Below are 13,943 nucleotides of genomic sequence, written 5' to 3'. Positions count from 1 at the left end.
CCAGATAAATGTTTATTGACTTGAATATAAATGTTAGCCATTATTGTCCTTGTTGACTTCTGACTTCTTCCACTGAACCACAGCTTACCTTTATCTTCTCCTGAGGGGGATGTTGTGATCTCTTACCCAGAATCTAAATTCCATTAAATGTAATAGGTGAGCGCATTGGCTACGAATTTTACCCAATAGTTAACCTGATTTCTCAAAATGAAATAAAAACTCCAGTAAGAATTTATCAAAAACTATGTTTAGATTCTTTTTACTTTTAAGAATGTTTGTCACAATAGGTAGCTTTAGAACAAGCTAACATTACTATGATTCAGGCATATACAACTGGTACAGTTCAGTAGTACATAAACAACTCTAAAACAAATGTACCATAGACCAGAAACTTAAGTTACAAAAACTATACAATATTATAATTAACATAAACTAGGAAGTAAAAACAACTGCTCACAGATTCTGCACACTTAAAAAATAAGCTTTACACAATAATTGAAATTATGAATTACTACTATAGGGTATTAGGATATGTTACAAACGTAAACCTAAAAAAAAACTGTGGTCACATTTTGCTTTTGTTCCAGTGATGCACAATTATATGAATGTTACATCTCCTTTGTGTGAAATTAACATTTGCTTCTTTGAAGGATCATAGCTGCTAGGATAAAAATACGTCCCTGTGTAAAAAATGTTTAGACTAAACATTCTTTCAAGAGAGTCCATATGAATTGTAGAAATTTAAGCAGTTAGGAAGCTGCAGTGTTGTTTGTAGCATTGGTAAACAAATACTGTATTAAAGTGCAGGGTCTTTCTTCTCCTTCACCTCTTCCAATTCTCCCTCCCCACCCCACCTTTACCCCCCTCTGCCTGCCACCCACCCTTCCTCAAAACATCAGTCCTGGGCTGGGTGAATTTTCAGAATCTTCACTGAAGAGCAGAGAAATGTTGAGCCACACCGCAGAGTCAAGCTTGTTTTTCTCGAAAGTCAGTGATAGCTTTCCACAGTGTACAAAGCATTCCTCCCCTGGGTAAAAACATACAACAAATACATGTATAATATTTCATTTCCACAATCCCCTCGGCGATTCTCTATATAATATGGAACACTGAGTTACTATGATCAGAAAAGGCCTGGATTTAACTTCCTAATATGATACTGTGCATCTTTTTTCTTGGCCCCTGGTAACCCCCAAATCTAACCTTACCCTACTACTTACCTCATTTTCCCCTCTAATCCATATAGTCTCAAGAAACAAAACAACTGAAAATTTGAAATATGACAGCTTTTGAATCAGCCACTCTTGGGAAGTGGCTTTTTACATGCTCAATCTAATATAAATAACTATTTATCAGCAACTAAATCAGATATAAACTTTGAGTTATGAAACAGCATCCTCTCCATATGTGCAGCTAGATGCCACAGTGGTAGAAGCACCAGGCCTAAAGTCAAGAAGATGAGTCTTCCTGAGTTCAAATCTGACACTTAAATTGCTGTGTGACCCTGGGCAAGTCACTAAACCCTGTTTGCCTCGGTTTTCTCATCTGTCAAATGAGCTGGAGAAGGAAGTGGCAAATCACTCTAGTATCTTTGTCCAGAAAACCCCAAATAGGCCATGAAGAGTCAGGAATGACTGAAATGACTGAACAACAACAAAATCCTTTCCATAGGACCTCCATTCTCAAAAATTATGGTACATCCATCACTGGAATGACTCTTAGAATTTTTAGACTGTCAAATAAACATCAAAAAGTCTAAAAAACATTAGTCTAGTACATTTCAAGAAATTCTTCCAGTTAATCTGTATGTCTTTGTAAAAAATTTAGAATTTTAGGGCTAGTACGGAACTTTATAAAGTTCAACCTTCTTCTTGTACAGATGGAGAAACTGAGGCCAAGTTCACAGGGCTTTTGAGTGGCACAGGCAGCAGTATACTACTAGCTAGACTTTGTTACTCCTACCATATTGTTCTTTCTACCACACTATATGCCTTGTTGTTCAGTCATTTTTCAGTCGTGTCTGACTCTTCATGACCCCGTTTGTGGTTTTCTTGGCAAAGATACTGGAGTCATTTGTCATTTCCTTCTCTATCTCATTTGACAGATGAGGAAACTGAGGCAAACAGGATTAAATGACTTACTCAGAGTCCACACAGCCAGTAAGTGTCTGAGACCAGATTTGATGAGCCTTCCTGACTCCAGGCCTGGAGCTCTATCTACCACCTAGCTTGTCCCTACTATATGCCTTAAACAACAACAAAAACAGTATGTTACCTCAGGCGCAGGCATTTCAAATCATCCCGAGTGACATAATAGAGAACGTCAACTAGAGTATAGTCTTCAGCCAAAAACTGAGGGGAAAATAAAAGAAATACAAAAACAAGGATTTTTAAGGCCTTGTAAGAAGGTCTATAAGTTTAGACTATGCTATAACAATAATTTTTAAAAGAAATCAAAGAAAATTTAGTATAACTTCATTACTCTGGAATTACTGAGGGAGAATTTTTTAATTTCTTGAAAGGCCGAATTATAGAATCTCTTTAATGAACTACGCAGTCATTTATTACTTCTATGTATATTCAGTATAATAGGAAGTAAAGGCTAGCAAGGTGTGGTCTTCTAGGAGTCCCAGGGGAACTGTCAGCATGCAAATGTGTGCTCTTCAAGTGATTTTAAAGTGTTTACTGTGTTCTCTTTGTCAAGTGGGCTAAACATTATCACCACTTTAATTCAGTCGGTATTGTTTGATTAGCATACACCTCTCACATACAGGAACAGTTTAGCCATGCCTATATCCAAATAATTATATGTTTCATAGAAATGTCTGAATTAATGATGTGCTTAATTTCAAATATAGTTTCTGATTAACATGGGCTTGTTCTAGGTCATCAGAGATCATTGGTGCTTCCTTGTGAAGAGCAGTGTCAATCTGGGTCTTGATCAGGGTATAAAAAAAAATTTTTTTTAACACTATTGAATGAAGTGGTATATATTTTATAGGTGGGGTGTATTTTTTCCAGTCATTTATCAATAACTTGAGAAGTTACAATTTTCTAGAGCTGATCCAAGTTTTGTCTGGTCACTCAATAGTTTTCACTTGGAGGGTGTGGTGGGGAAGGTGAAACCACTGATCTCTGATAATTTTATTTTAAACAAAAATCTGGGATGTTGACAATATCCTTCTTGAAAGATTGCTGAGCTAGCACAAAAGGAGTAATATGACTCATGCATCCTAAAACAAACATGTATATAAACATTTAGGCAATTATCATTTATGCTGGTTATTTCTAACCCAGGAAAAAAGGTACAGTGAGAATCTTATAATTAGATTTACCACCGTATTTGACCACAAGGAATTGCTTGTGACTATATTAAGGTCACCAATTCTATCACTGCATTAAATAGCAACAAATACTCATTGCTCAAAAAGGTCTAAAGTTGCAAAGAAATGACATAATAACCTCTAAAATTTCTAGCATCTATCAAAATATTTCTCAAGTTGTGGGACTGAATTAGATACAAAAATAAATACTTCTTGTTCATCTTGGGTCTACCTACCCATTCTGTCTTTTCAACCTTTTTCTAATCTGATGTTGGCAATGTGATTGAAAATTTTCTCCCCCTCAACCCTTTGGCTCTCTGAAGATTAATAGTCATCTCACAGATTCCTAATGTTTTGTTTTGTTTTGTTTTGTTTTACCCTGCTTATAGTGTCCTCATCTGCTCCATTCTTTCTCAGCCAGTCGATAAGTGCAGAGTCCTCAGCTCCTATGCCAGGAGAATTTAGGTGGCAAACATACAGTCCAGGAATATCTAGGGAAGACGTAGTCTGTAAATGTTTAGTTTCTACACCATGTGTACGTCATGTACTTGCATATCTGAGAACCCTGACCTTCCAGTTATAAGAATTTGAATGAACATTTTCATAGGTTTTCACTGTCATTGAAAAATATGATTGGTGGGGACAAAAACTAGTTGGATATATATGTATATATATACATACATATAAATATATTTGCTATATATAATATATACACACATATATGTGCAGATATATGTATGTGTATATGCATGTAAATATACTATATGCATATGTATATATGTGTATGTATATATACACTTATGCATATTTTGGTATATATTATACATATAAAATCTTACAGATTAATGGATTGCAGTGTTTTAATTAATTTTTGGAAATGATAGAATGATCCTCATGTTTTGCTTTTTTTATCCATTTAATTAGCTTGGTAAGCTTTCAGAATTTATGTCATCTGTGTGGTGTTTGTCTTTTCACTTGACATAGCATAGGCGTCATTTGGAGATATTCTCATATATTTAATAACCTCTAATCTTTGGAGTCGAACACACTAAGAGCAACCTCCACTGAAGCCCTAGTGTGATGCCTCACCCAAGGATGTCAAAGAGGAGACCGACAGAATAAGTTTCAGCTGGACTTAGTGCAAGCTGGGAAGCCTTCCTGTACAGGGGGTGATGAACCATGTCTCTTATCACTTTGTGTGTCTCTTGTCCACAAACCAGCCTGGCTGAGTTTGGAAAGGTTTATCACCCAAATTTGCCTACCAGATGATATCTTCTTGGGGCCATAGTAACTCATGAAGACTATCTACTAAAACACAGAAGGACTGTAATTTGTGTGGATGGAGGGAACATTCACATTGGGAGAATCAGTGGAGCTTCTGAAATATGACCACCAACCCCCCTCCCCTTTTTTTTTCTTCCGTCTAAGCCAGCTAGATAGTGACTTCTCTTTGCTACTCCACAAGGCACATGTAGGTCAACTCTATTATGGGAGATATCACTAAAGCGTTGCTCTATGAACCTTTAAATTAAGTATGTCTTTAGCTTCTTTAGTCTTCAAATTCTAAACATGGCAGAGAAAAATACAATGATATCATGGCAATGTAGTAAAATACAGACTTAAAGAGAAATAGAGAAAAAGAAAGGAGAGCAGCAGCCTATTTCAATAACATCCTTGAATAAAAAAAAATCTATATATAGATATATTTTTTAAACCCTACTTTTACTTGTTTGTTTCTTTTTGCATCACATGGTAGGTGCTTAATAAATGTTTGTTGATTGATTGATTGATTGATTGTTTGCTACCATTAATGATAGACTATCTCCCCCCACCCCCACCCCGCAAAGCAATGTCTGCTAACAGGTATGATTCAAGTGACAGATGGTGATTTTGTGTGCAGAAAATAAAAATATCTGTCTTTTTCACTTATTTTTGTTGTTGTTGTTGCAGCCCTTTGAAAAGTATTATCTAAGACTCTTCATCATTTACCTATTGGTTGTGACTTAAGCTTCAGGTGTTTAATTTCTTGATCTTTTTCTTCGATTGCTTGATGAAGGAGTGCTTGGAATTCTCTCTCCTTCCGAACTAATTCCTCCAGCAATCTACAGGGAGAAAAATTCAAATTGAACAATATGACTAAATTTGGTTACAGTTTAAGATATCAAGAAATCTTCCAGTCTATCCCTTGCCTATAGGAAGGACCTGAAATGACTTATCCTAGAAATGTAATTTCCAACCAAAATCAAGCGAATATAGACATTACCCTATTTTCTTTCGTAATCACTAAATAGCAAATTAAAACTTGGAGCATTCACAAACTTATCATACAAAGTCTAGTTCTCTATCAAAAAACGCAGCATAATATGTTTATGCAAAGAAGAAAAAAATTCCCTTTTCTCCTTTCAAACAGCTAAAATTTGAGAAATAGCGTTCTATGGATATAATTGTTTATGGCAAGAAAAAAAGCAACCTTTGAGACACAAATAATATACTTATAAACATCCCTTACATGTGAACTGTTCCTATAGTGGTAGTGGTCACGGGGGATTCTCCTCTTGCTGACAGAATTACAGAGGGATAAAAAGATGGCACACGCTCTCAGTGATGAGGTGCATACATGAGAGAGAAGAGGAATCTAAGCTTAAAGTGATTACTGGGATGTGAGCAAGGTCACCCTTCTCAATTACAAGGGAGGAATCCTTTGGGGAGCTGATTTTTTTTTCTCTTGCAGAGGAGAGTACTGTATTTAAAGACAGAAGATTGGGGTTCAAATACTGGTTTCACCACTTTCTGCCTATGTCACTTGACTTAACCTAACAAAACCTCATCTGTAAATGCCCAGCAAGGTTCCATCAAGTTTTAAATCTATGTTCATAGATGATCCTATCCTGGGACACACTTTTCCATAGAAGGATGGGAAAATATCATAATATTTGAAATATTATCCTTAAGCAAGAAGAATTTTTGGATAGTACTCAAAGCCCTTCCAGCACGGTGGAACTTGCTTTAGTTTGTGCTTCACTAGCCCGTAAGAACTCAGGGACACCTGGACACCGAAAGAGTCCATAAGGTTGCGAGGGAGGCATGAATAGGCTAAAATATATTATGGAGAATGAATCAGCCAGATGAAGCAGCACAAAGGATATCACCAGAGAGGCATATGCTGAGAAATGGAGGTAGGTTGGTCATGTGGCTTGAATGAAGAATAACTGATGGATCCTCAATGTGCTCAGGGGTATTCGTGCAATGCAAAGGCACTAGAGGAACTCAAAGAATAGGAGGAGACTTTGGTCTGATACCTAGATTTTACAAATGAGGAGACTAGGTCACACAGTAATCACCACAGGCAGTATTCAGAGCAAGGTCTACTGACTCCGCACAGGATGAAAAGGTGCATGGGTGAGTTGGAATCTGCACTACTTTGAAAGAAACAACCAAATCAATAAAAACTTCACGAACTTCATGTGGATGCTGTGAATAAGCAGACTTTTGTGGGCAAGCTGGGAGCCTGATAACCATTTATAAAATTGTTTCTACAGGGAAATGAGCTGCTAAATTATGAATAGATGCACTTTTGGAATACAGCCTGTTGGTGAGTCAGGGACACTAACTGGTGAGTACTGTGAAACTAAAATTGATTTTGGAATTAGCACCAATATCAAAAAGATTTGTTATTTATGTAATCTTCCAAGTCAAAGGAATAGGAGTATTGGGACAGGGCTAACCTAGAGTGTGTGATGATTAAGGGCACAGGAGGAAAGGTTAACAGTTAGAAGTTCCAGCAAGGCAAACTAATAAGTAAGGTTGCTAATATTTATTAGAGCTAAACCTTGATGGAATGGGCCTCAAGAGGTAACATATTCCTTCTACGTAGAGCTCTTCAAGCAAAGGTTATATTATCACTTCCAGTAAATATCACACATCAAACCTGCCCATGTGCGTGCTGGATTTCCACAAGTGGGTGAAGAACTCAAAAGTCTGGTCAGAAATGAGAAGGTGAGTGAAACTGGACTCAAAGGGTGGTTTCAAAAACAAGAAACTTCTCTTACCCTGAGAGTCATGGTTCTGGCAAATAAAGAACTCGAGCATCATGGCATGAAAACAGAACTCCATCATGGAAAATCATGCTTCCTACTCTCCCCTCCCCCATTCCATAACAAGACTATCTAAGAGAAACTCCTCATCAAACCAAAGAAGATTGAGATTTTATTTTTTTTTTAACCTTGGAAAGCCAATATATATTGCTAAATATGTAATGAGTTCCACATTTTTCAGACTAACTTTTTAAAGCCTAAATGAATCACTGAAAAGCAATTTTATTGAATTACCCAGAGAAGAATGGGACATTTTTCCTAAGTGATAAGATAATATAGGACTTTCCTCCTTAATAATAAACCTTTGAGTATATATAGTTTGAGCCTTTATAAAAAGTCTTCAAGCTGTTGAATGTTTTTTTGTTTTTTTTTTTTTTTTGTGCTTGGTTAAAAAACAAAAGAAACCCTGTTGCCCTGTGTCATTTTTGTTCGTATTTCCACACAGATTCTCTAAAGGCAGATCAACCCAATGGCAGAAACCCAGAGTCAGAAAATCAACTGCCACATGCCAATCTTTTGTTATTACAGGAAGCTATAAATTATAAAGATTTAGGCCTTGTGCTATACCAAAGGCAGGGGGAAAAGAGGAAATACTAACAGTTGGTTTAAGTCACCCATATTATGCAGTCTTTGTGCTACCAAGGTCTCATGAAGACAAATTAAGTTTAATACATTTGGTATTTTTGGTCAAATGAAACTGACTTAGTAACTACTTGCTAACGTTCATCCTTTTATTAGAACAAAAGCAAAACCTTTAGCAGTATTAACTTTTGTCCCCTCTTCCTCTCCCCTGAAAGGACTCTATATTTCCATCCATGGATTTTCAAGAATGTGTACTTTCTGTTCTTTGTTTAACTATCTGTCAGAAGGAATTTATTGTTTTGGAGTATATTTCCCAGTCAGTTTATGAGATGTTCCATCTGAGTTGCTCCAGAAATCCTAGAGATAAAGCTCCAAAGGATGAATTGACATCTATGTTAATGGGAGCAAAAAGTGGTTTTCAACCAAACCAACTAAGTTATTACGCTGTTTGGTATAGAGATGTCCCAAAAAGTACAAATGGAGGGCCTCTTCTGCCATTGCCTTAGAGAATCTGTGTGGAAATACGAACAAAAATGACACAGGGCAAGAAGGCACACAGGATTTGTGATTTCTGTTGGGGGAAAGGAGACCTAAACTTCTACAATCATGAATCCAATAATGTTATTTTGTAAAGAATAGGCTGGAAATCATGTTAAAATGAAAAATATAGTACTGAATTATATTTGGATTTTCAATGTCTATCAAAGTAGAAAGAAAAAAAATCAATTTTATGAAATCAAAAAACACCCAAGCATAGATGTCAAAATCAATATTGGAGAGGTTGTGGGAAGATAAGCACACTAATATACAGGAGGTACTCCTGTGAACTTGTCATACCCATTCTAGAAAACAATTTGGAATCATTCAAGAAAAGTGACTAAATAATTCATATCCTTTGATCTAGTGATCCCTCTATTGGACCTATATCCTGAGGTGGTCAAAACAGAAAGAAAATTCTAATATATACTCTAGTATTCATAGTGGCACCTTTTTGTGCTAGTAAAAACCTGGAAACAAAGTAGGTTCTCAAAGATTAGGGAATGGCTGAAAATGTGGCATATGAATATTATGGACTATTATTGTGCAGCAAGAAATTACAAATACAAGGAATTCTGAGAAACATGGGAAAACACGTATGAACTGAAGCGTGGTGAAATACGTAGAACAAAAAATGATATTGATAATTACTACAGCAATGTAAATGAAAATGTCACTGGTTGTGGTCCTTGGTTCTCGAAATGGGAAATATCACCAAAAGGAAGCCAACTGGTAAGTGAAAAACCAGTAACGGTCCCAGAGAACGGATAACGAAACGTACCGCCCTCCTCTCAGCCTTTTAAAGAGATCTACTGTTAGGATATAATGTTGCAAGTGTTATCATTTGGACGGTGTATCAATTGTTTTTAACTGTTTTCATTTCTTATACGGAGGGTTAAATTCCTTGAATTAGAGGAGGATGGAGGAGGGAGATAGAATTTTTTTAAATAGTCAATAAAACTATTTTTTTAAAAAAGAAGAAACACTCAGGATTCACACAATGAATACTTACCTATTTGTCTCTATTTTCATTCTTCCAAGCTGGACATTCAGAGACCTGTGAGCACCCTGGGAGTCATGAGATACGGTGGAACTGAGTGTGCTCACCCCAGAGGTGGCCACGGCATCTTCAACGACCACCTGAGGTCTTCGATTGGTTTGAGTGGGGGGCTGGTCATCGTGGTCATCTTCAACATCCAGATCATCCTGATCAGCTGTATCACTCTCAGATGCAAGACTGAAATGTGGCCTCAGTTCTAGGAGGGACAGCATTAACAACAGCATTAACTAAAGTACAGCATGCTACCCTGATATTCCGATATAACATGACCGGCACTCACTTTGTTTCTGTAATGCAAAGTCACAGAGACAAAGAATTTCAGAAGTGTAAGAGACATTCAGAATTCCATGGTCCCAATAGGGACGTGTTTTACAAGATTGCACATATGTAATGTAGCTCATATTGCTTACCATCTCAGGGAGGGGGAAGCAAGAGAAGGGAAGGATAGAACTTGGAACTCAAAACTTAAAAAAAAAACCCAACGAATGTTAAAAATTGTTTTTACATGTAATTGGTGTAAAATAAGATATTATTTTAAAAATAATTACATTGCCATTTTATAGATAAGGAAAAAGGCCCAGTGACGGTAAATGAGCTATCCAGTATCACACAGCTAGTTAGTGGAAGAACTGGTTGTGTGGAACTTGGAACTTATATACCCATCAGAAAAAAACGTTATCGATACCACTTAGGTTTCCCAGTCAGCCCCCAAAAGTCCACCTAACAGCAACTAAGATGTATTCAGAAGAACAATTAACTAGAAGCCCGAGTTCCAGGCCCTGCTCCACCACTTATGTGACCTTGGGCAAAAATAACTTGGTTTCTTTGAATTCAGTTTCCTCATCTATAAAATGGGACTATATCTGCCATCTATTTCACAGGGTTTTTGTGAGAATCAAATGAGATAATAAATGCACGATACAAACAATTCAATGCAACGAATATTTAAGTTTGTTGTACATGGTGCCATGCTAGGCACTGGGAATATCAAGTAAAAATGAGTCAGTTCCTGCTTTCAAAGACATAACATTCTCCTTGGGGGTGAGGGAGTGGGATGAATATAGTATGTATACAGAAGAGTAAATATGAGGTAATTTGAAGAGAGAAAGAATAATAACTGGGAGAACTGGGAAAGGCATTCTATAGGAAGAAATACCTGAGTTGCACACTGAAGGAAAGCAAGTATTCTTTCTCATAGGTGGCACTAAGGAGAGAAGAGCATTCTTGGCATGACTTCAGGGAACAGCTTAGTTTGGCTGTAAGGCTGAATGTGCGAAAAGGAGAACTACGAAGTAAGATTGGAAAGCTAAGGTGGGAGTCCAATTATGGAAGGCTTTAAATGCTAAGCTAAGATGTTTGTATTTTATACATGAGGCAATGGGAGGCTACTGAAAGATTTTCAAGTGGTGGAGAGATGGGTTCAGATCTGGCTTCCAGGAATATGAATCTGGTAGCCGTGTGGAAAAGTGGATTACAGTGGGGAGACTGGAAGCAAGGAGATTGCTATCATTAATAATAACAGCATTAGGAAGTGTAATTATTTTTAATACTGTTCTCTTTGGGAAAGTACAATCTAAAGTCTAGGGATGACCAGGAACACATCTTTCCTTCTACCATATCAGTGGAAACATAGTCTTCTATCCTATCCACATCCCACTCTCACTCACTCCATACTCTGACATACTCTGACCCCCTCAAAACAGGAGAGAGGACTTAAAGTTCTAGACCCTATGGAAAATGGGGTGAGGGACAGAAGTGCAATGTAGAAATTGTAATAGAAGGTGACAGAATGTAGCAGCAGTATTGGCTATTATGATTTGTTTGAGAGGTGGGGAGGGTCCAGTGGAAGGAGTGATAAAGGAAGGGAGTCCAAGATATCAGGCTGTGGTGCTTGAAGGAGTTGAGGGGTAGGGATTCTCATGCCAATGGTGGTGGGATGGGGGGGGGAAGGGGAGGGCAGAGAAGCGAGGAAGCAGAGCATCAGTGTCCATGTTTAAGTCTGATACCTTATTAGCTGAGTTCTGTCTCCTTGAATTTGGAGATGAATTTGCAATGTACTGCATCTTATCTGGGCCCAGTTAAACAGATTCATGTAAATTACCTGGTTGTAACTAAAGGAACCCTCATTAGCAACTAAACTAACCGCTAAAATTACACCTAGAGGTGTAATTTTACCGCAAATGTGGCCAATTAATGTTATTTCATGGAGAATCTTTCATTCAGCAAAGATCTGGACACCCTTTATAAGTAAAGCACTAAGCTAGACACTATTGAGAAGCGTGCAGATAAAGATATGGTATTCGCCCTTTAGGAACCTGTAGTATAGCAGTGTAGATAAGACATAAATCATAGAAAACCCCAATCCAAAGTATATGGGCTTTGGTGCTTAAAGAGATCAGAGAAAATGATCTGGAAGTACAAAGAGGAGCAATTCCAGCTCTGGAAGCAGGGAAGGCTTTGGAGAAGAGGCAGCTTTTGAGCTGGGCCTTCCTTCAACAATAGGTAGGATTTTAAGAGGTGATGACAGGGCTGTGGGGAGGAGAAAGCATTCTAGAAGAGGGAATGAATTCTGTGAGCAAAGGTGAGAAAGGTCAGGACACAATAAGGAAATGGTGAACAGTCCAATAGGATTGGACTAAAGTAATGGGCAGAAGGCAGCAGTGGGAGGTAAGACTGGAAGGGTAGTTTTGGGACTTAGATGCTTATTAAGCATTTAGATGCCTTGCTAAGGAGTTTATATTTTATCCTATAAACAATGGGAAACAATATAAAAAGACTGAATGAGCCTTAGATGAATTCCAAAATAAACAAAAAATCCAGAACCAGTCAGATGAATTTACCAGTGAATGTTACCAAACATTCAAAAAACAATGAATTCTGATATTACTTCAATTGTTTGCAATAACAGGAAAAGAAGGGAACCTTCCAATATTTTTTTTATGACACAAATATGGTCTTGATACCTAAATCAGAGAGACATACCAGGAAAAAACATCAGCCACTACCCCTAAAGGATATTAATGCAAAATTTTAAAATGAAATTTTGAAAAAATAGGCTACACTGACATTTTAAAATTACATGTTATCACCAAGTTGGATTTACACCAAGAATGAAGGAGTGGTTCAACATAAGTAAAACTAGAAATACAATAAATCATGTTAATAACAAAAATAATTTTAAAATTCATGATCAGATCAACAGATGCCAAAAAATCTTTTGGCAAAATCCAACACAAATTTCTGGTGAGAACACAGAAAGTTTAAGAGTAATTGAACCTTTTTTTTTAATACAATAGATAATATTTATGTAAAGTCAGGAACAAACATTATATGTAATGAAAAAAAGTTAGAGGCCTCTCCAAGAAGATCAGGGGTGAAGCAATGATGCCTACTATCGCCACCACTGTTTAACATAATCTAGAAATGTTAGCTATAGTTAAAAAAAAAAAAGGAAACTGAGGGAATGAGCACAGGCAAAAAGGAAACAAAATGATCGCTTCTGCAAATGATATGATAATTTCTTTAGAAAACTTTTAAGAGTCAAAATTAAACAATAAATTCAACAAAGCTGCAGGACATAAAATAAATCCATAACAAAACCCTATTTGGAAAGAGAAATTACATTCAAAATAGTTAGAGAAGATATAAAATATTTGGGAGCCTATCTAGAAGGAATACCTAGGAACTATTAGAATCCAATTATAAAGCACCCTTTGCAGAAACAGACATAAATAATTGGAGAAATAGTAATTACTCATCAGTAGGTCAAGCCAATATAATAAAATTGACAATAGTGTATAAATTAATTTACTTATTCAGTGCATATAATCAAATTACCAAAGTATTATTTTATAGAGTCAGACAAAATAATAATAAAATTCACATGGGACAGATAAAAAGCAAGACTCTCAAGGATAATAATAAAAAAAAAAGTGGGAAGGAAGGGAGCCTATCAGTACCAAATCTCAAATTCTACTATAAAGTAGCAATTATTAAAATAATTTGGTACTGGTTAAAAAATAGAGAGGTTGATCAGTGGAAAAGATCAGGTACTCAACATACAGAAAGATACAGTAGAATGAGTATTCAGTAGACCTAAAGAGCCCAGGTACTGGAGTAATGATTCAATATTTGTCTGCTGGGAAAATTGGAAAGCAGTTTGGCAGAAATTAGATACAGAGCAACATCTCACATCACATGACACAATAAGCTCAAAATGGATACATGATCTAGACATGGGTCAAAGCAAATTAAAGGAACAATGTGGAAATTACCTTTTAGATCTATGGACAGGGGAAAAGTTCATGACCAAACAAATGAGAGGATCACAGAAGATAAAATGTACAAT

At 36.6% G+C, this 13,943-nt stretch overlaps 1 protein-coding gene across 1 annotated transcript in view; it reads right to left on the bottom strand.

Moving 5' to 3' along the window:
- Positions 1 to 283: 283 nt before the first annotated feature.
- MAP3K5 (mitogen-activated protein kinase kinase kinase 5) overlaps positions 284 to 13,943 on the bottom strand; it is a 270,359-nt gene continuing 256,699 nt past the window's right edge. Inside the window, exons 26-30 of the mRNA XM_027850741.1 lie at positions 9,548 to 9,791; positions 5,312 to 5,424; positions 3,701 to 3,813; positions 2,275 to 2,351; positions 284 to 1,027 (exon numbers count right to left, since the gene is read on the bottom strand). Coding sequence (XP_027706542.1) covers positions 967 to 1,027; positions 2,275 to 2,351; positions 3,701 to 3,813; positions 5,312 to 5,424; positions 9,548 to 9,791 — 608 coding nt within the window. The 3' untranslated portion in view covers positions 284 to 966. The remainder of the gene's footprint in view (positions 1,028 to 2,274; positions 2,352 to 3,700; positions 3,814 to 5,311; positions 5,425 to 9,547; positions 9,792 to 13,943) is intronic.

The sequence above is a fragment of the Vombatus ursinus genome, unplaced genomic scaffold (genome assembly GCF_900497805.2).
Source record: "Vombatus ursinus unplaced genomic scaffold, bare-nosed wombat genome assembly UNPS02009132.1, whole genome shotgun sequence".
NCBI lineage: Eukaryota > Metazoa > Chordata > Mammalia > Diprotodontia > Vombatidae > Vombatus > Vombatus ursinus.
The sequence above is the reverse complement of the archived record's forward strand: the minus strand, read 5'-3'. Positions and strand labels throughout refer to the sequence as shown.